We start from the raw sequence: 22,754 nt of genomic DNA, 5'->3' as shown, positions 1-22,754 counted from the left end.
TGTTCCTGAGAATGGGATCGGGGACAGAAATCGAAAATGAAAAGCAGATAGCTAAATGTCTGAATGATGGGAGGAAGCTCGCTGTTTGTCAGTGCTGACCTGTGACAGCACACAACGCAAAGCCTGTTTCCATAATTCACTGCTTCCAATGTCTGCTTTCCCCATTAATTCTCTGCATCTGGAGTTGGAGTGAAGTCATGTCCTGATGCTGCTTATCGATCTAACTGTTGCTGTTTCATTCCCTCCTTCCTTTCAGAGGCTGAAGTCACCGTCTCTCAGACGATTGTGAATGGGCTTCCAACAAGTGGCCAGCAGCATGATCGAGGTATTGGCTGTTTCTAGATTTTTTTTTTCCCTCTTGAAACGAACACTCCATCAGTGACCTGTAGGACACACCTCACTATCGAATCCTTGTAGATCATTCACATTGTTGCCTGTCTCTCATTCAGACATTACTATTTTATTTAATGACTTCCTCTATCGCCCTGTCCCCAAATGCTCTCCCACTCTGTGACCTTCAGCGGCCGTTCAGCACCGTGGCCACCTGTGCCTCTTTTTGGTACCTTGGGATTCCAGACAGTTAGGGGACAATTTTAAGCATGGGTGAAACTGGGAGGTTGTGTGAGGCTGAAAAATTTATCTCCCAGGCTTCATTTGCATGAGTAGTATTCATCTTTCGCTTGATCCCAGCAGGAGGGATCAACGTCGGAGTGGAATTGCAGGGTCCTGATCTGTTGGTTTCCACACTGAGGTCAGTGATTGGGAGTGGGGTCAGATGGGGCAGGAGAGGCTCAAGATATCCTTCTGGGGCCGAGGTAGCTCTCCTGCCCCTCCTGACCCACGAGGAATTAAAGAAAGAAACTTGCCTTCTTGGGCCACTTCCTGCCCCGAACACCGATCCTGAAGCCCAACAGGAAGTTGAAAGTTACCACCCCCACCCCCGAGACACTTAAGGGCAAATAGGACAGACTGACCAGGGCTTGAGGGTCAGACGGCTGAGGGCCAATGGGGTTCTCCTGTATACTGGGAGAGTCCAAATACTAATTGTGTGATTGATTTGATAAAGGCCAATGTTCTGTTTACAAACTTGCTCCTGACCTCCCTGTGACTCATCACTCCAATCCACCCTTCTCGCCTCCCATTCCCACACGGATCGTTCCACCTTTGTCCTCCCACACTTTTCCAGCCAAGTCTGAAGCTTCAGGATCAGAACCTCCCTATTCTCCTGGTCAGCCTACACCCCTCTGGTCTCGACGCTGATTCAATCGCAGCTGCCTGCCCCATTCCCTGCCAGTTTCTTCCATTGTGGTGCTGTTTACTCGCTGCCCCTCTCTTTCTGTTGCCTGTTCAAAGTGACTGCGATGAATTTTGTCTTTCATCCAGCCCTGTTGCCACTTTGCTGCTTTGAAGTTAAAGCAGTCCTCGGCTGTTGGCCCATTAGTCAGCCTTGACTCCGTGGTTGCACTCTGATTTCTGAGTCAAGTGGTCGTGGGCTCGAGCCCCGCTCCGGAGACTTGAGCCTATAATCCAGGCTGACACTCCAGTGCAGTACTGAGGGAATTCCACACTGTCAGAGATGCTATCTTTCGGATGTTAAACTGAGTCCCTGTCTGCTCTCTTGGGTGCACATAAAAGATCCCATGGCACCGTTTGAAGAGCAGGGGCGATCTCCTGCTGTCTTGGTCAATAATTATCACTAAAACAGATTGTCTGGTCATTATCTCATTGCTGTTTGTGGGACCTTGTGTGCTAATTGGCTGCAGCTTTGCACTGGCAGTCACCATGTTTGACCTGTGTCCTACAATCCCTCTAAGATACATGGATGCACAGCAAGCCGAAAGGTACCGCACACACTGCTCACAAGTTGTCCCGTTTATGATAATGATCGTGCCACGCACTGAAAGAAAAAGGCTGCGCAAAACAAAATAAAAAGTTATAGGGACATTTCCTGTGATCTTTCCGTGCCCTCCCCTCTTTGTTTAGGTCTTATAAAGGACTTAACCTTTTTATTTCAGTAATCAAAAAAGGTTAGACCTGAAATTTAACCCTACAATTTTATTTTTATTTGCTGATACACCTACCCTGTATTACCAGTATTTTTGTTCTTTCCTTAAAAAACGTGCAGCATTTCCCTGCTGTATATCTAATACTTATATACCAATCTTTGACTCGTCCTGCAGTCCTTGAATCCAACTTGCAATCAGATGTAAATAGAATTGGACAGCTGTAACTTGCTGGTAAAATATTGAGCATCCTGTCAATGATGCACGGCAGCAAGCCAGTACACCATACCCCTGTCAGTGACTATAATCTTCTGATTACAGGTTTGATTTAGAGTCTGAACGGTCTAAGGTTTGTTTCCCATATTCGAATTGAAGCCTACAAGCCCATTGGTCTATAAGTGACCTTCGAGGAATTCTGGTGCGCAGAATGATAGGGTGGTTTGATCAGAGATAACACTCCTAGAGCCATGCATCAATGTGTGTTGATCAGGACTTCATATCATCCACTTTATGACTGCTGTTTTCATTACCTCTAATTCTCTGCCCTCCTCTCCCGAGGATATAGACTCTTGCTTAAGAAGGGCAATGGTCCGCCACTTTACCCAGTGAGCACACTCCATGTAAGTATCTGGACTGCTTCCTGTATCATAGCTGAGGAAGGTTATCCTTTGACTCCTGTGATCTGATTGAAATGTATCTTGAATCTTCTCACTGTTGTTTCACTCTGCTTCCTCACCGTGTCTCTGTGTTTCTCTGCTTGAATGCACTTTGCAGTTTGATGTTTCTTGAGTCACAATGGGGAGGGTCTTTGGCACCACGCTGTGACTTTGTTTTGGACGAGCAGTGTTCGTTTTTTGTATTCGCAGCAATGGAGGCCTCGCTCCCCACACGCGCTGTCTCCGCGGTGAAAATTCACCCCGTGAAGAGACTGAAAAGTTATCCCGATACACTGCTGGCAACAGGTACATTAACTGGCAGGGCTGCACCTCACCCTGCCATCAGAAATAATCCTTTCCTTCATGAGGCAGCTTTACACCTCCATCATTTGCTGCTGGTACCTTTTTCATTCCTTTACATTCTCACCTTTTCATAGAATGACACAGAATTTCATCTCAAAGACATCTGCTTTCCTGGTTTTCCTTTCATTCTCAGTTTTTGAAAGCTCTGGGTCCTGTTTTAGGTCGAAAGCCTGGCTTTCAGTCTCCTGATCTGGCCTTGTAAACAGATCAGGTTCAAAGTGCAGTAGAATCCTGATGTGTGCATGCCCAACCAGTTCAGAGTTATTCAAACTGTAGAGGAAAGCTTTGGGAATGTTGAAAGTTGGGTAGATAATTGTATGTTACTCAACTGAGCTGGGGAAGTCCCTGGGCCCATCTCTGGTCTGTGCTGATTTAGCTCAGCTCATTGTTGGTTGGAGGTAGTGGTCAACCATTGATCTCATTCAGCCCTGCTGGGCTAGAGAGGGAAAATCAGCCTGGGTTCCTGCTCCTAATCCACTGACTGCTGGATAGCTTCCGTAGGCACGTGTGCCAGTTTTCACTTAGCCCTGAAGCTCCCCAGGTTCACACATTGGGCTCATGTGTTCGTAGAGAACCCCTCGAGAAAGCTGCACAGAGACTTTGGGGGCTGGGGAGAGGGAAGAAAGGTTGAGCCTAGACCTGGAATATTCTGAATCCACTTGGTTGAGCAATGGACACATCCATTAATAAGAATACAAATGAGCTTCCATTTATGCAAATTAGCCCTAGTTTTCATTGTATTCATGGCTACTAGACACGTTTACTAACTAAGTAGATATTTATCATTTGAAGTTTGCAATATGGTCAGTATTCTGTTTGTGGATGCTATAAGTCGTTTGTTACAGTGGAAATCTTTCTGCTTGTTTATTGCCTGTAATTCTGCCTTGGTGATCTCACCGGACCTCTTCGAACTGTTCCTTATTACCTCACAATGCCACAGAAAAGTTAAAAGAACCTCCAGTAACGTCAAATGGCTGCTTCCTTCAGTCTCCAAGTGCAAGCCACTCAGTGTAATTGTTGGTTAGGAGTGTTATCTGGGGTGGGGGGGTGTTGGCATTTAACCTGCAGGCACTAGGACCTGGTTTCCTATGGATCGCTCTTAAAGCCAACAAGAAGGAGCGGCCTTTAAATTATTCACGTGAACCAGGTTCAAACTTGGTTCCAGTTCAGCTGATAGATACCAGTGAATCGGGGGCAATGTGGTTACACGTCCTTTTTCATGTAGAACATTAGCTTTGAGTGGTCTCATTGCTGCCCGTCTACAGGTGGTCCTCTCAGTGTTGGCTAGAAATAAGAGGGCCCCCACTTACAGTACATCCAATTGCTCATGAGTGACTGGCAAATCCTTCAGCTCCACTACTGCCCCATGCTGGACAGAGATTAGTGCCAGGTGGCAGTGTAAAGGGGCAGAGTGCTGCCGGGTGGCCAGATTGTGTCACTCTCAATACTGATGCTCTGGACCCAACTCCCATAATAATACAGTGCTGTGTGATACTGGGCTTTTTTGTAGCTATCTCTCACTCTGTCCATACTCTCATCTAATCACTGCTTCCCTATTTTTCCTCAATCACTGTCTCATACTCTTTTCAATTTGATGGTGTCCTATGTGAGGAGCTTTAAGAACGTCAGTTCGTAACACTCTCCCCTGCTGAGTGAGGAGGTCATGGGTTCAAGTCCCACTCCAGAGGCGCCAACACATAATTTAGGCTGACACTGGAGTCCTGCACTGTCGGAGACCCGATCCTTAGTTATGTTGAGCGTGCCTATTCAGATTCCCATGGTGCTATTCAAGGCAGAGCAGGAGAGATGGCCCAGTGTCCTGGTCAACATTCATTCCTCAGCCATGACCTCCAAAAAAAACCGCATTAACTGGCCATTTAATTTCCCTGTTTGTGGGATTGTGCTGTGCATAGATCAGTTGCTGCATCTGCCTACAAAACAGAAGAAAGTACACTGCAAAAATAATCTAAACTAAATATAACTACAAATAATTGTTGAATAAAGGCTCTAATTAATTAAAATAAGGCTAGTGTAAGATATGGTAGAAAAGATTGTGTGCCTGGACTGCAGAATGTGGGAGTCTGTGGACGGCAAGACTGTCCAGAGCAAACCCGCCTGCAGTCGATATCTCCAACTCAGATCCTTCCAGCTCAGGGAAAATAATGGGAATCTCTATTAAAGGCGATAATAGAATATTGAGAAAAGAAAAATATAATAAAGAAAAGAAAGCACAGATTTCAAAAGGGAAGATCTTGTTTGACATAGAAACATAAAAAATAGGAGCAGGAGTAGGCCATTCGGCCCTTCAAGGCTGCTCCGCCATTCAATACGATCATGGCTGATCATCCAAACTCAGTACCCTGTTCCCACTTTCTCCCCATATCCCTTGATCCCATTAGCCCTAACAACTATATCTAACTCTTTCTTGAATATATTTAATGATTTGGCATCAACTGCTTTCCGTGGTAGTGAATTCCACAGGTTCACCACTCTCTGGGTGAAGAAATCTCTCTTCATCTCAGTCCAAAATGGCTTATCCTTGTCCTTAGACAGTGACCCCTGGTCCTGGACTCCCCCGCCTTCAGGAACATCCTTCCTGCATTTAGTCTGTCCAGTCCTGTTAGAATTTTGTAGGTTTCTATGAGATCCCCTCTCATTCTTCTAAACTCCAGCAAAAACAAGTCTAATTGACCAACCTTTTGGAATTTTTTGAGGAGTTAACAGAGAGAGTGGACAGTGGTAATGCAGTAGATGTAATTGGATTTTCAAAACGCCTGCAATAAGGAACACCATAACAGACAAATGAATAAGGTCAGAGGATGTGGAGTCAGGAGACAAGTGGCAGAATGGATTACTAGCTGGCTTCAAGACAGAAAGCAGAGAGTGGGAGTAAAAGTTAGTTATTCAGAGTGGCAGAAGGTGGGAAGTGGTGTTCCACAAGGACCAGTACTAGGACCACTGCTGTTCACAATTTACATTATCGATTTGGACTTTGGAATCAAAAACACAATTTATAAATTTGCAAATGACACCAAATTGGACGGATAGTCAATACTGAGGAGGACTGCAACAAATTAAAGGAGGACATTAATAAACTTGCAGAATGGGCAAATAATTGGCAAATGAAGTTGAACACTGATAAATGTGAGTTAGCACATTTTGGTAGGAAGAATAGGGAGGTCACTTATTACTTGGAAGGTGCGAGTCAGGTGAGGTACAGGAACAAAAGAATTTCGGAGTACAAATACACCAATCACTAAAAGTTGGGCCACAGTTTAGCAAGGCCATAAAAAACAACAAACCAAGCACTGGGCTCTATTTCTGAAGAGATTGAATTGGAAAAGTAGGGAAATTATGCTAAAACTGTATTGAACTTTGGTTAGACCACACTTAGAGTACTGTATGCCATTCTGGTTGCCGTATTATAGAAAGGATATAAAGGCACTTGAGAGGGTGCAGAGATTTACAAGGATGATGCAAGAAATGTGTGGGTATCCATATCAGGAAAGGATTGACAGACTGGAAAAAAGAAGGCTGAGGGGTGACCTAATAGAAGTCTTTACAATTCTGAAAGATTTTGATAGAGTAGACAGCGATAGAATGGGCACGGAGGAAGGAGGACCAACAAAATGGCAGGGGGTGCTATTCCCAATGTTGCATGGGCCCCTTTGCCATTTTGTCCAGGGCGGGAAAGGCCCAGGCCAATTGAGGCCCTTAAGTGGCCAATTAATGGGCCTCCTCCCGCCTCCACTTCAATTTAGTGGAAGGCAAAGGAGCCTATCTCCGGGGCCTGCCTGAATGGCCGCAGCGACCCCGACCCCATTCATTTTTCACGGGGTCTGTGGACATTTTCATACTGCAGGGCCTCCTGCAGTACCAGTAGTCACCACTGCTCCCAGTGGCGCTGCCGGTGCTGCACAGCTGCCGACCTTCTGATTTAGCCCGCACCTCTGGAGGGGGGGGGGGGGGGGAAATCTCATCCCTTAAAGGGACAGTGTCTTCGATGGAAGGTGTTTAATTGATGGAGGGCTGAGACAGGGTCTCCCCTGCCAAAGCCCCATCACCATAATAAAATGCAGTCTAGTGTTTCCACTAGTGGGGAAGAACATAACTAGGGGCCATCAATATAAGACAGTCACCAAGAAATCCAATAGGGAATTCAGAAGAAACTTCTTTACCAAAAGAGTGGTGAGAATGTGGCACTTGCTACCACAGAGTGTGGTTCAAGTGAATAGTATAGATGCATTTAAAGGGATGCCAGGCAAGCACATGAGGGAGAAGGAAACAGAGGGTTACAATGATAAATTTAGTTGAGGAAGGAGTAGATGAGGAGGCTCGAGTGGAGCATAAATGCCAGCATAGACTGGTTGGGCTGGATGGCCTGTTTCTATGCCCTATATCCTATGTAATTGTTATGTAATTACTGGCCATGAAGTACTTTGGTACATCCTGAGGATGTGAAAGACTCTATATAAATGCAAACACTTTCTTAAAAAAAAAAGTGAAAACACAACGACAACTTGTATCTATATAGCACCTGTAACATAGTAAAACACCGCAAGGTGCGTCAAACAGCATTATCAAACCAAATTTGACACTGATCCATCTAAGCAGATAATAGGATGGAAGTCAAAGAGGCAGGTTCTAAGGAGCGTCTTAAAGGAGGAGAAAAGCAGAGAGATTGAGGGAGGGAATTCGAGACAACATGCTATCTCACCCAGCTCCCTCTTTTATATTAATGCTGTTGGTGTGAAGTTGACAGCTTTATATTCATTCCTGGGATCGGGCGTTGTTGGCAAGGTTGGTGTTTATTGTCCATTCCTCATTGCCACAACTTGCTGGGCCACTTCACAGGGCTGTTATGTATCAACCACATTATCATGTGTTAGGTGTCACATACAGGCCAGACTGGGTAAGGACAGCAAGCTTCCTTCCCTGAAGGACATTAGTTGGGTTTTTCAGACAAACTGGTCACTTTTACTGGTTTAAAATTTATTTCCATATTTTTAAAGCTTGAATTAAAATTCACAGACTGCCATGGTGGGATTTGAGCTCCTGTTCCCTGAATTATTAGTTCAGTAACATAGCCACTGCACTACCACTCTGTTCATACTGTCTGCTCTTCTAACCTTGACTTCTTATTGCAGCAACCTCATGAATAGGGAGGTTTATTTTTTATTTTATTTTATTTATTTAGAGATACAGCACTGAAACAGGCCCTTCGGCCCACCGAGTCTGTGCTAACCAAGAACCACCCATTTATACTAACCCTACAGTAATCCCATATTCCCTGCCACCTATCTACACTAGGGGCAATTTACAATGGCTAATTTACCTATCACCTGCAAGTCTTTGGCGGTGGGAGGAAACCGGAGCACCCGGCGGAAACCCATGCGGTCACAGGGAGAATGTGCAAACTCCACACAGGCAGTAACCAGAATTGAACCAGGGTCCCTGGAGCTGTGAGGCTGCGGTGCTAACCACTGTGCCACTGTACCGCCCCTAGAACTTGCTATTGGTGCCTAGAACTTGCTATTGGTGCTATTGAGGGGTTCATGAAAGTTTGTAACACTTCAGCTGGGGAACAGCTGATTTTAGCTGTTTTCACTCTGTGGGTTCGGTCTCCCACGTGGTGCCAAGGATAAATACCAATACTCTTAATCAGCTACCAGCTACATTTAGGAGTTAGTTAAGCACCTGAATTAGCACTGGGAAGGAAGTGAATGTAACAATATTGCTGAAGAACTGGGTGTAACTGAGGGAGGAGAGCTATTTTTACAGGTGATGGATTGCGAGATCTACTGTAAGAATTAGGGAAGAGGAGCGACACAATTTCTGGGACTGATGCCCTTGCTATAAATATCTGGTATGTGGGGCAGAGGAAGATGTGGTTGGAAGATGTGGAGGGAATACCAAACAGCTAACACTATGGGCAATGAGAGACCCGACTTTGCACATTTGGTTTATTACTAGACGACTGTGATTTGACCCTTAGCACCGAAAGCCCTTATTGTTTACTTTTGTACAGCTATCTGGTAAAGATACCACCTTCATCATGACACTGCTGTACTTCCTGGGCCTGAAGCAACACCTCCGTGCTGTTTCTTGGTACAAGGCAACAGGTCCACCATCCTCTCCTGGACTTGAGTGTGGGTGATGTGGATTGCTAAAATGCTTGTTTTTAAACAGAAGAGATCGAGCTTACAAAGTGCTGTTTCCAACAGAATTCTGGGCCAGAAACTTTCCTTCCAAGAATGTAAATGCAAGTGCTGTAGAACGAAGCTGATTGTGAGCGGTTTATAACCTTGTACCATCTGACGTTGCAGAAACTGATCCATCAAAAGTCAGTGTGGGAAAAGGGTCAGTGACTATGCGGACAACCTCGGGCTATGTGGAACCTCAGCGCACCGACGCACCTCCAGATGAAGACCCTCAGCAATCAACCAGTAAGAATTTAGTTGTTTTTATCAACCTGGAGTTTCCCCTCTGGCTTAATTGCTCAGTGCACGGCTGAGGCAGATCCCAGGTTTGAAACCTGGTCTCTGCTGATTAGCTGATCTCAGGTGGGGCACGTCATAAGTTTAGATGGTGAGTTTGATGAGCAAGTCAACTGTGACAGGCATGTGGGGACAGCCCACAGTGCATCAGTGATCAGGAGTGGGAACCCTGGCTGATTTCCCTTCTCTCTAACCCAGGGGTCGCTGGACAGTGATCAGGAGCAGGAATCCTGGCTGATTTCTTTTGATTGTCCCTCCTTTTCTCCACAAGTAACATTGAGCTTGGATTATAGCTACCGTGGGTCTGTTCCTGACTAGACCAGCACCCATGAAATTTGGGGGCCTTTTGCTTTGTATGGTTCAGTATCCCACCACCTTTGATATCTTTTGGCCCTCTACAATCAGCATCAATTGTAATGCTGCAACATAACTGTATCACTGCAGCTGTTATAGTGGTGACGTGAGGCTGAGAAATGAACAAGAATAATCCATTTCCAGCCAGTAACTACAGAACACTGGAATTGTTGATGCAGGAATGCAGCGATTTGATAAATTCATGCAATTTTGGATCACATGTCAAACTGGTTCTAAAATGCCGTTATATTTCAGTTTGATTTGCTTTCTGTTTCTCTTCTATGCCTGTCCGCCTCTTCACTCAACAGCTTTCAACTGTCCATGCAGTTTAGGCTGCCAACACTTAAGTAGCTGTTTTCCTATTGGGGAGGCTCTGCCAACACCCTCTCACTCACCGGGTTGGCCATCCTGATTGCTGACCCCTCTCTCGTCTGCAGCCTTAAACTTTCTTCCTTGCTATTTTCCTTTCTTTCTCTCTCTCCCATCTTCCCTGACCCGCTGTGTTTTATTGACTTTACTGGTTCCAGAGTTGGGGGATTTTAGTTCCAAGGTGAGTTTGGAAAAGCTGGGTTTGTTCTCCTTCGAGCAAATGAAATTGAGGGGAGATTTGATAGAGGTGTGCAAGATTATGACAGGCTTAGATAAGTTAAACAAGGAAAAACCGTTCCCATTAACTGATGGTACAAGGACTAGGGGACACAGCATGAAGATTTTGGACAAGAGATGCAGGGGGGCATGTGAGGAAGACCTTTTTTACACAGCGGGTGGCAATGACCTGGAACTCACTGCCCACGAGGGTGGTGGAAGCGGAGGCAATCAATGACTTCAAAAGGAATTTGGATGGCCTCTTGAAGGAAATAGATTTGCAGGTGGAGGAGTGGGACTGACTGGATAGCTCCGGGATAGCCGGCATGGACCGAATGGCCTCCTTCTGTGCTGTAAATGACTCTCTGACCATGGTCTATGATCCTCTGAGTTTTCCTCTCACTCTTTGTATGCTGTCCTGTGGAGTCTACCTCTTTCCCATATCCTTATTGTGCTAAGATCTGCAGTGTCTGTTTCCAGAGCCTCCAAACTATGAAACTCTTTATAACTCTTCCTCTTCTCTTCCTCTCACCATTCACAGTTTTGAAACCTAAGTCTGACATCACCTAATCTTCGCTCATCCTCAGTTTTATTTTGGTCATGGTTGGGGGTTTCCTGTGCTCTGGCTCTTGGCCCATCATCTTTTTATCTCAATTACAAGGGTCACAAAGGCAACGAGCACAGGCAGATGAGAACAGAGTGGATGTGTCACACACAAACCACTTTAGGTTGGCAAAGAACGTGAATGAGTCAGCTCCCTCTCCGCTCAATGTGTCTACTTCATAGTTGAAGACAAAATGCAATGCTTATTTTTCAGTGTAACGTTCTACCAATTCTAGAGATAAAGACTTGAATATTGGGTATTGGTTCTGTTCATGATGCCCATAGAACTGAGAGTGAGCACGTCCAAAGTATCTGTCTCTGACCCGGTAGCAAGGGGTGACAGTGAGATGCTGATGACTGTTCAATTATCTTCATTTGAAACACCTGGAACGATGTGCTGTTTTAGTCCAATACCGTTCCCCTTTAAGCAGTAACATTTCTGTAGTGTTTCCATTGGAGTGAATATATGACTCTGCAGTTCCAGGCTAGAGACTTCTGTGATGGGAGTGACGAGATTAACACCCAGTCTGCGCTCCATGCAGTTTTAATGGAGGAAAATAACATGAGCTGCAAATCGGGCTCACTCGCCACCCTGCCCAAATTCCCTGGTGCCCGAAATCCCAACCTGCTGTCCCATCGCGCACTCCGGCACTTAAATTAGCTCCCGAACTGCTCCTGCACCAGACAGGTGGAGGCTCGTCTCCCAGGTAACGCCACACCTGGCTGAGAGGAATAGGAGAAGCCAGTTAGAGCAGCTCGTCACTGGAATGATACGGGAAGATTGTGACTGGCCTGATGTCTCTTCTACTCTCTTCAAACCCAACTTTCACGCGCACAACACATTGCCATGTTACAAAGCAGGGCTCAGGTTCTTTCCTATTTGTACGAACCTGTGTGGTTGACCAGGTGTTGTTTTCATCGAGCTTTATCGCACTGTTTTAGTGTGAATGTTTTAAATTGCTCGGACTTTTTTTCTTCTCTCTTTTCTCTCTCTGTCTCTTTCTCTTTCTCTCTCTCTGTCTTTTTCTCTCAGTCTGACTTCACTAGAAACTGAGCAAATATTTCAAAGTGCTTCTTTGTTCCTTCTCTGCCTACACACCATGTAAAAACTTTGAGTCTGAATTCCGAGTTACTTGTGGCATTTCACATCTTTCCCTGCTCCGAGCCAGCAGAGGACGGCGTAATTTAATTGGATTTTTGCTTTTTGTCTCGGAAAGTGAATGATGAAGCCAAGGAACAATGACTGTCTTCATTTCTGAGGATCAATAATATATTGTGCGAGCAGGGGTTAGAAGTTGCAAGGGCATCATGTTTAGAATGGGTTGCCGTGGTAACAAACAGCCCAGTACGGGCAGGCACCCACAGAAAAGATTTTGTCCTGAATGTGAAATGTTTTGCTGTGTTTGGTTCTGTCGACAGGCTAGACACTGTGTGAGTAACTCTCTCTCGTGTGTTCTTCCATTTTATTCCTTTCTGTTAAAATTACAGGTGCTGAGTTGCCAAGTTCAGAGACAGGTAGGAAAGAGCAGCAATTTCCTTATTTTTGGTCCTTTTTTCTGTGGCATTGCTGGTTCTCACTCTGGATATCTTGCTTTGTTAACCTACAGATGGATGTGTGCCACCATCGACTGGTGACACTAATGGAGATGCCCCCTCATCATCACTGGCAGCCAAAGGATTTCGCAGTGTGCGACCAAACCTGCCGACCGACTACAAAACGCAGCTTCAGGTACCAACGATTTACAGCCTTGGATCGGCCAGTGTTCGAAAAACAATTTGTGAAACAGTTGCTCTGGACAGAGCGATAGAATCAGCTACAATTTGTATTTTATAGGACTTTCAACATCATAAAATATCCCAAGGTGTTTCTCGGGAGTGTTATCAAACAGAATTTGACACCAAGTCATGTAAGGAGATATTAGGAGAGGTTTCCAACAGCTTGGTTAAATGGGTAGGTTTTAAATAGCATCTTTAAGAAGGAGAGAGAAGCAGAGAGGTTTGGGAAGGGAATTCCAAAGCATACGGGTCAGGCAGCTGAAGGTACAGCTGCCAAAGTGGAGCGATGAAAATTGGGGAAGTGCAAGAGGCCAGAACTGGAGGAGCGCAGAAATCTCGGAGGGTTGTGGGGCTGGAGGAGGTTGCAGAGAGAGAGAGCTGCGATGCCATGGAGGAACTTGAACACAAGGGTAAGAGTTACATCCTCATAAATGCAAGAGTGAGAAGATTTGGAAAAGCAAAACTCGAAACATTAGCCCTGGAGAGGCTGATTTGGGCAGCTGCATATTGCTGTCATTTTATTTGTAATTCAGCGACTGTTAAGTGAGAACATTTTTCCTATGGTTGAATATCTCTGTACTTATTTTAACTTCTCTTTTTCTGTTTTGTGTCATTGGTGCTCCGTTTTAATATATCAAAAAAAGCCACCCCCTATTCCCCCACCACCCAAGGAAGAGAGCTTTGCATGGCGCCCCTTCAACAAGGTTAAGCTGTCTTACTTTGCGCCAGTCCCTATTCTGGATTATGTGCCCATTAGACCCGAGCAGTCACCTGAGCACCGACAATCAGCACCGCCTAGCATTTGTAACGAGGATCCCGCTTGCACGGGCTCTGGCGCCACCTCAAAGCCCACGGACTGCTCGACTGAGTTAGGGCTGCATGCCGGCCAGACTGTTCCTCACGGCAATCCCTCACAGCGAAGCTGGGTAACCCAACCCCACGCCACCCTCGAGTCTGCCAGTTGGGTCGGTATCCCTGCCGTTGGATCTACTGGCGGGACCATCCCAGGGAGAAAGGTCAGCAGTCTATACATAGCACGTTTGTCTAACAACACTGCCCCTTACTCACCCGGAGATTCCACCCGCGATGCACCAGAGGAAACGGAAGGTTGGGGCGTTGATGTACTCTCCACACCAGCCGCGAGAGCTCAGTTGCTTGCAACAAGCACCGCCGATTCTCCCCCACCAGTTCCCCGCCAACCTTCGCTTAAGGTTTTCTTGCCTAGGGTCGAGAGTGGCAGTGCCCAGACCAGCGTCTCGCAGTTAAAGCCATCGCCTCAGTCATACACTGGAAGCTCAGCGCTGGATCAGGAGAAAACATCCACGGTGATCACTCTGAGACTGGCAGCACAGGCTCCTTCCACCACCCATGAGAGTCCCCCTCAATGGGCAGACAGCTACAATGTGGTATCTATTGAACTTTTACTCTCTGTTTGTCGCTCTCTCACCATTTCCACACAGCACCGATGGTGTCCTCCCACTTCCCAATGGACATGTTTCGCCCTTACTCACCCCCCTCCACTTCACTTTCTCCCCTGTGACGAGATTATTCCATCGAATTGCATGTAAACCTTGTTTGTTAAAGCTGCTTCCCTTCTGTCTTTGCTTTTTGCCCGTGCCTCTGGTTTGGTCTCACATTGGAAGATGACTCTGTGCCTGGGATTTCTGTCACTATATGTATATTGGAACAAATGTAGACCGTCACTGACCAGTGTGTCAGAGATTAGAATTGCTGTTAGGCTAAATTGCATGAAGCCTTGGGGAGAGAAATGCTGTTGGAATCAGATGGGGGAGAAAACAATCAATGGCTATCCTTTCAGGGTCCCTCAGCCAGTTTTCTCTGTAGTACCCTCTGCTGAAGGTGACTTTATGTGGACGGTGCAAAAGGGTGAGATCAGGCTAAGTTGCGATTCCCACCATAATGGAATAGCCGGTTACCCCTCATTGTCTGGACTCATGCCACTTGGATGAATACTTGAGTGTGTTAACCAGACATGGCAGGTACCAATGAGCATTAGTCGACACTTTTAAGATGGGGCAAAGCTACCAGAAAACCTTCTGTCAAAAGACTGCATCCTTTCTCAAGGTGCATAATAATTCTCCCAGTGACATCACTCCAAGTACCACGATGATCCATCGCAATCCAGTTTGTGACTTCATTGCGTGCTGAAAGATGCCAGTGGTGGGGAATGATGCACATTCCCACAGCAGGCAACCCCTTCAAGGTCAGGTGGAGCAGAACATAAAGGCAGAGTAAAGCTCTGTTTGCTCTGCACTGACATGTCCAAATATGACAGAGAACAGAAGACACTGAGTTGGAATCCAGTGTGAAAGGACAGTGTGACACCCACTATCCCAGAGTGCGCAAGGCCTGCACCTGACCTGCCGCAGAGCGCGAAAGGCCAGGGAGTGACCCGCTGTTGCCCTGAGATTTAGCACATTTTGCCCAAATACTGTAATTTTTAGTTTGAAATACCTTTAACTTTGATAGAAACATCGAAACTAGGAGCAGGAGTAGGCCATTCGGCCCTTCAAGCCTGCTCCGCCATTCATTATGATCATAGCTGATGGTCCAACTCAGTTCCCACTTTCGTCCCATACCCTTTGATCCCTTTAGACCCAAAAGCTATATCTAACTCCTTCTTGAAAACATACAATGTTTTGGCTTCAACTGCTTTCTGTGGTAGCGAATTCCACAGGCTCACCATTCTCTGGGTGAAGAAATTTCTCCTCATCTCAGTCCCGAAAGGTTTACCCGTTTCCTTAGACTATGACCCCTGGTTCTGGACTCCCCCACCATCGGGAACATCCTTCCTGCATCTACCCTGTCAAGTCCTGTTAGAATTTTATAGGTTTCTGTGAGATCCCCCCCCCCCCCTCACTCTTCTGAACTCCAGCGAATATAATCCTAACCAACTCAATCTCTCCTCATACATCAGTCCCACCATCCCGGGAATCAGTCTGGTAAACCTTCGCTCACTTCCTGTACAGCAAGAACATCCTTCCTCAGATAAGGAGACAAAAACTGCATTTAATATTCCAGGTGTGGTCTCGCCAAGGCCCTGTATAATTGCAGCAAGACATCCCTACTCCTGTACTCGAATCCTCTTGCTATGAAGGCCAACATACCATTTGATGAGTGTGTGGAGTGGTTAAAGAAGAGGGCATCAGTCTCCATAACTAGATGTGTAGCCCAGTTTTGTCATAGTTCAGCTGAGACTTCAGATATAACAGTGCTGTTCGGTTGAACTGTTTCTCTGTCCCTTTGTGACTGCTTGAGCTGATTTATGAAAATTATTTTGTCTTGAATGGCCATTTAACCAAGTTAGCCTCTTTGAGTAATGAAACCTCTTTCCCTGCAGGGTTTATCTGCTGGCATTGCTCAGCCTGAGGTGATAGCCTGGTCAAGCAGAGTTCCCGCTAACGCAGCTTGTGAAAGGGAGGAGAGCGTGTGCACACCCCTGCTGCCCCTGGGTCCAGCTGAATCAGCCTCGTCATCCCTGCCATCTCATCCTGCCATTGCACAATTGACCCTGCCGACACTCGACGACTTCATCCCTCCTCACCTGCAGAAAGGGGCCTCCCACTCTCCGTGCACCTCCACTACTGCTACCCCCATTAACCCACCAGCGCCCTTGCTGCCACCACCTCTGCCGCCTGTTGCCAACTTGCACAGTGTCACGGACTCCAAGCTCGGCGGAATCCCCCCACGCACAGTAAGGCCCGTGGGTAGCTCACGCGGTTCTGGAATACCTCCCCTCCCTCCCAGCAGTAATACCCCTGCACTTGCACCTCCCAAATAACCAATTGCTGCTCTGTTACCGTGTAGTGTGGCTGTTGTACTAGCTGAGCTTTTGTGCTTTGTGCTGCTTGCCTAGAATCAGCCTTGCTGTGCATTGTAGTACGCCTACATTATTGGTTCATAGACTAGGCTCATGTCAACAGGTCTTTATCATTCATTAACCAGTCTTGGTTAATCAATCAACCTTATTTCAACATGTCCTCCTAAAGAAAGGTCTTCTCTTTCTCTGTCTCTATCCTCCTACAGCTTTATACAGGCAGTGCTGAGCATTGTCAGATGTCTCTGCAGTTACTTTCATCAGTTGGCTGTACTATCAATGTGACTTGCATGGACACTGCATGTGTTAACTGCCCTGCGTGTGAGTGAGTGTGAGTGCACAGACCCATTGGTCTACAAGCAGAGTCTGTCTCTGACAGCTAGAATGTACTGTAGGAAATGAGAGAAGCCCAGTGTATGATACTGGGACACTGAGTACAAGCATTTCACACACGTCTTGGCTGATATTTTATTAATATGTGCTTGGCAGGACTTAACAAATACTTTGAAGTAGCAAGTAGTGTTTAACATGTTGCCAGTCCCAGTAACGGCTGATTGATTTATCCCTTTCAGCTAAGCTGTTCCAGCTGTCAAGTAGAAAAGGAATTATTTGATGCATATTTTGCCAGCCTGTGTTTAAGAATGTTGTCCTTGACATTGCTTTAAATTAAAGCAGTGCTGAGGTTTCGAGGTCACTGCTTTGTGTTTGAATTGAGGGGGTGAAGGAACGTATGTTCTGCGAGGATCAGGGAGGTCATGTGCAGCACGGTGCCAAGGGGCAGTACTTGGCCGCTGTAATTCACATTAGAATCTGTACGTGGGTTGGAATGGGGAGATTTGATCAAGGCTTTTTGCCCAATCAGATGCCTGATCCACTGGTATGAGTGGCCGTTCAGTGAGAACTGGATCAGGCTGTGATGAGCCCCCACCTTGTGCCCAGTTACCGCCCTCCCCCCTCGCTATCTCATCCCGCACTGGGCCTGGACTCTGGAATGCTGTTGGCAACACACCCTCCACCATAATAGGACAGAAGAAAATCGGAGACATCCCTTCTGTTCTGTCGAATGCTGAAGAATGAAGAGACTTCAGTTATATGGAGAGACAGGAGAAGTCGAGTTTGTTCTCCTTAGAGCGGAGAAGGTTAAGTGGAGATTTAATAGAAGTGTTCAAATTTATGAATGGTTTTGATGAGAGTAAATGAGGAGAAACTGTTTTCGATGCGATGGCAACCAGAGGATACAAATTGGCAAAAGAATCAGAGAATGAGGAGAAATGTTCACACACAGTTTTGGGATGTCGTGCCTGAAAGGATGGTGGGAGCAGATTCTGTAGTGACTTTCAAAAGGGAATTGGATAAATAATTGAAGAGAGAAAATTTTGAGGGATACAGGGAAAGAACAGGGTCGTGGGATGAATTGGATAGTTCCTTCAAAAAACTGGCCAAGTCACGATGGGCCAAATGGCCTCCTGTGCCATATGATTCTATTCTATGATACGCAAGTGGAATTTTTTTTTTTCACGTTGGCTAGGACACACTGGGGCTGTATATATCAGGAATGACCCGTCCAGGATTTGCTTCTCTGCTATGAGAAGGACTGGGAGCAGTTCCAGGGGACCGAGGGCAGAGTCCAAAGAGACCTTTATTGTTAAAAGTTTAGAGGTTAAAGAAATGGCTTCTAACAAGTGAGCTGAATTTTGGTTGCTGTTCGTTGCTCTGTAACATCGGGCACAGCGAGTATCTCTTTAATAACCCACTGTTCTCTTGTCCGTAAGGATGTTCAATCCGCAGTAAGTGAAGGAGTATCATCTGGTGTGAGCCTGGAGTCACATCCCTGCATTACCTCATCCAGCAGGCTTTCGGCCTACCCATCCACTACCTACGTGAATCCTACCATCGTCTTGCTGCAGCACAACCGAGGTAACCATGAGTTCAACTAAAATCGCTCCAGATTTGCAGAGTCTGTGGTGTTTTAACCAAAGATTGTTGCATATTTCCCAGTGCATTGAGACCGTTAACGAGAAGAAAAATCGAGCCGAGGTTTCTGCTGCAAATCGCTGCCCAGTGATTAGGGTTAACAACTCCCCAGAATTTCCCTGGAGTCTCCCAGATACAGCTGTGAACAAATTAGGTGAAAATAACAGGGGCATTAAAATAAACTTGGATTTTGTTCTATTTTCTTTAAGCCCTTTTGTTAGAACACAACAACTTATATTTATATAGCACCTTTAATGTAATAAAATCTCCTAAGGCACGTCACAGAAGTATTATAAAACAAAATATGACACCGAGCCACATAAGGTGATATTAGGTCAGATGACTTGAAGCTTGGTTAAAGAGTTAGGTTTCAAGGAGCATCTTAAAGAAAGAAAGAGAGGTGTCGAGAGGGAATTCCACTGCTTGAGGCCTAGGCAGCTGAAGATACAGTTGCCAAATTTGAAGTGATTAAAATCGAGGACGCACAAGAGGCCATAATTAGAGGAGCGCAGAGATCTCCGACCATTGTGAGGTTGGTGGAGATCACAGATAGGGAGGGTTGATGGATAGGGTCATGGAGGGATATGAAAACAAGGATGAGAGTGGTGTTGCTTAACCAGGAGCCAGTATAGGTCAGCGAGCACAGGGGTGATAGGGGAACAGGACTTGGCGTGAGTTAAGACATGGAAAGCAGAGACTTGGATGACCTCAGGTTTATGGAGGGTAGGACATGGGAGGCCAGCCAGGAGAGTATTGGAATAGTCAAGTCTAGAGGCAACAAAGACATGGGTCTAGGTTTCAGCAGCAGATGAGTTGAGACAGGGGTGAAGCTGGGCAATGTTACGGAGGTGGAAATAGGCGGTCTTAGTGATGGCTTGAATATAAGGTCGGGAGCTCATCTTGGGGTCAAATGTGACTGGTTCAGCCTCAGACAATGGCTAGGCTCGGGAACAGAGTTTATGGCAGGGACCGTAGATTATGGTTTCGGTCTTTCCAGTATTTAATTGGAGGACATTTCTGCTCATCCAGTACTGGATGTCGGACAGGCATTCCTGACAATTTAGACAGTGGAGAGGTCGAGCGAGGTACAGCTGGGTGCTGTCAGCGTACGTGTGGAAAATGACAGTATATTTTTTGATGATGTTATCAAGGGGCAGCATGCAGATGAGGAACAGGAGGGGGCTAAGGATAGATATTTGCGGGGGGGGTGGGAGGACACCAGAAATAACAGTGCAGGAGTGGGAAGAGAAGCCATTGAGGATGGCAAAAAGATGTTGTTTGACAAAGTGGGTGGTTTGAGGAGGGAGATCATGTGATGAAATCTCCAGGACTACATCCAACCAAAGTTGGTAACCCTACAGGACTTCTGATGGACAATGCCCAGCTTCTTTAGCAGACATCTTCCCAAAAAAAGCAGCTGCACCCCAGTCTTGCATTGCCAATGCTCCAGGAATTAAAAATTAACCTCCCGACAACCTGGGAGAAAAATCATAGCGATAGAAAAACAAAATTCTCTCAACCTTTTTGTTCATTAGTTAGAAAAATGCTGTTTGACTGACAGCGAACATTCAACCAATCATGTAACGAGGTTCCAATTGGCATGGGAAGGCGTGATGCTAAGTGAATGTTGGCCAGCCCAATGGGGGAACGTGTGGGGGTGGGGCAGCTGGAGGCACGAGGTCATGTGACGAAACCTCCAGGAATATATCCAGCCAGCGCGGGCAACGCCCAACGCCAATCCCAACCTCGGGTCATTACAGTGCAGTGGCCCTAGTGAGTTCCCAGCCCCTCCCAGGATTGTGTGGAGATTTGTTATGGTGGGAGACATTCAAACAGCCGGGAACAGTTTGCAAAGTTTTGAATATGGAGCTTCGGCTGATGTGATTGAGCACTCTGGGATCGACCTCACAGGCTTCCTGTGTTTGAAAAATTCAAGCCCTTCCCTTTCTTCCTCATAGCCACCCTGGGTGCTGGGGCAAGCAACAACAACTTGCATTGGTATAGTGCCTTTACTGTAGTGAAACATCCTCAAGAAGTTCACGGGAACGTAATCAGACAAAATTTAACACCAAGCTACATAAGGAGCTGTTAAGACAGACGACTGAAAGCTTTGTCAAAGAGGGAAGTGTCAAGGAACGTCTTAAAGAAAGAGAAAGGGAGAGAGAGGCGGAAAGGTTTAGGGAGGGAATTCCAGAGCTTAGGCAGCTGAAGACACGGGTCATCTCTGGGGTCAAGTGTTGCTATGGATTAAAAGAATGAAATGTGCCATTTGACATAGTTTGAGCAATGGTTGAATGCGCCCACACAGTACAGTACAGAACCCCTCATTTGTCGAAGGGCATGGCAATGACTGAGTGCTTCTCCATCCCACTGTCCTCCCCAGCCTGCCCAAGATCTGACTGAAAATCGGTGAAGGAGGATGGGAAGTCTTGGCCCCCTCGCTTTGTATATAGAATCAGGACCAGATTGGGTTCGGTTTGAATGCCCTCCCATGGTTAAATAGCCCAGCACTGCTGGGTACATCCCGACAGAATAGTGCCCTCTCAAGCGAGATACTGCAGGGCGGGGAGGGTGTCTTTAATGCTCACTTAACAGTCCGAGGAGGGAAAGTTGCCACCAAATCGCAGTTAGTTTAAGCACCACAGTAATGGAAGGTGTTAGCTTGTGTGAAATAATGTGGTGTTCCCGTCGGGGAGGAGAGTGTTTAAAGAAGCATAAAGGCACTCTGATTTAAAAAAAAATAGTCTCCTGGATTTATATAACGCCTTTTGTGACCTCAGGACATCCCAAAGCACTTTACAGCCAATGTAATATTTATCAAGCGGAGCCACTGTTGTCATGTGGGAAACGCAGCAGCCGACTTGCGCACAGCAAGATCCCACAGACAGCAATGAGAAAATGTCCAGATGATTTTTATTTTTAGTGATGTTGGTTGAGGTATAAATATTGGCCCGGGACACTGAGGAGAACTCCCCACTGTTCTTCAAATAGTGCCATGGGATCTTTTACATCCACCTTAAGGGACAGACAGGAGTTTGGTTTAATATCTCATCTGAAAGACGGCGCCTCCGAATGTGCAGCACTCCCTCAGTACTGCACTGGAGTGCGAGACTGGATTATATGCTCAGGTCTCAGGAATCGAACTTGAACCCACTACCTTCTGACTTAGAGGCACTCTGTGTCCACCACCCCCATCCCCCAACTCTGATGTTGCCCATGTAAGAACATAAGAAATGCGAGTGGGAGCAGGCCATTCGGCCCCTTGAGAGTGGTCCCCCATTCAGTAAGATCATGGCTGATCTGATCTTGGCCTCAACTCCACTTTCCCACCTGTTCCCCGTAAACCTTGAATCCCCTATAGCTCAAAAATACATCTAACTCCGTCTTGAATATATTGAATGACTTAGCCTCCGCAGCTGTAGAGAATTCCAAAGGTGCATGACCCTCCCAGAGAAGAAATTCCTCTTCATCTCTGTCTTATTGTGAAACTGTGCCCCCTACTTCTAGATTCCCCCATGAGGGGAAACATTCTCTCAGCATCTACCCTGTCAAGTCCCCTCCGAATCTTACACGTTTCAATAAGATTGCATCTCATTCTTCTAAACTCCAATGAGTATAGGCCCAACCTTTCCTCATAAGTCAACCCCTTCATCCCATGAATCAGCCTAATGAACCTTCTGTGAACTGCTTCCAATGCAAGTCTATCCCTCCTTAAATAAGGAGACCAAAGCTGTACACAGTATTCTAGATGTGGTCTCGCCAATGCCCTGTACAGTTGTAGCAAGACATCCCTACTTTTCTACCCCATCTCCCTCTATTTAGAGAGCAGCTACAACATTTGAGTTCCTGTTCTACAGGTTTTATTGGACGAGAACTCGATCAATGCTTTGGCTGGGTGTGTGCATAAAAATAGACAAACAGCTCCTCCTAATGGTGTATTGGATTAATGCACTGTAATGATGCTGAAGCCGATTATTGCTGAGTCTGAGATCCGTTAATTCAGCACTCGCTTTGAAATTGATTCTGGGATCTTCCTGGGCTGCACTGCATTTATTCACTGGCCCTGGGCCTGTGCTGAAGATGTGGTGAGAGAGAGGGGGAGAAC

General features: G+C 46.2%; 1 protein-coding gene across 1 annotated transcript in view; it reads left to right on the top strand.

The window, feature by feature from the left end:
* Window positions 1–22,754, top strand: part of LOC137355285 (sorbin and SH3 domain-containing protein 1-like) — a 147,980-nt gene that overhangs the window by 19,535 nt on the left and 105,691 nt on the right. The window contains exons 3-8 of the mRNA XM_068020241.1: window positions 257–325; window positions 9,349–9,468; window positions 12,550–12,576; window positions 12,669–12,790; window positions 13,482–14,243; window positions 18,448–18,592. Of these exons, the coding sequence (XP_067876342.1) occupies window positions 257–325; window positions 9,349–9,468; window positions 12,550–12,576; window positions 12,669–12,790; window positions 13,482–14,243; window positions 18,448–18,592 (1,245 nt within the window). The remainder of the gene's footprint in view (window positions 1–256; window positions 326–9,348; window positions 9,469–12,549; window positions 12,577–12,668; window positions 12,791–13,481; window positions 14,244–18,447; window positions 18,593–22,754) is intronic.

This window comes from Heterodontus francisci, chromosome 42 (genome assembly GCF_036365525.1).
Source record: "Heterodontus francisci isolate sHetFra1 chromosome 42, sHetFra1.hap1, whole genome shotgun sequence".
NCBI lineage: Eukaryota > Metazoa > Chordata > Chondrichthyes > Heterodontiformes > Heterodontidae > Heterodontus > Heterodontus francisci.
Note: the sequence above shows the minus strand (reverse complement) of the source record. Positions and strands in the feature narration are given on the sequence as shown.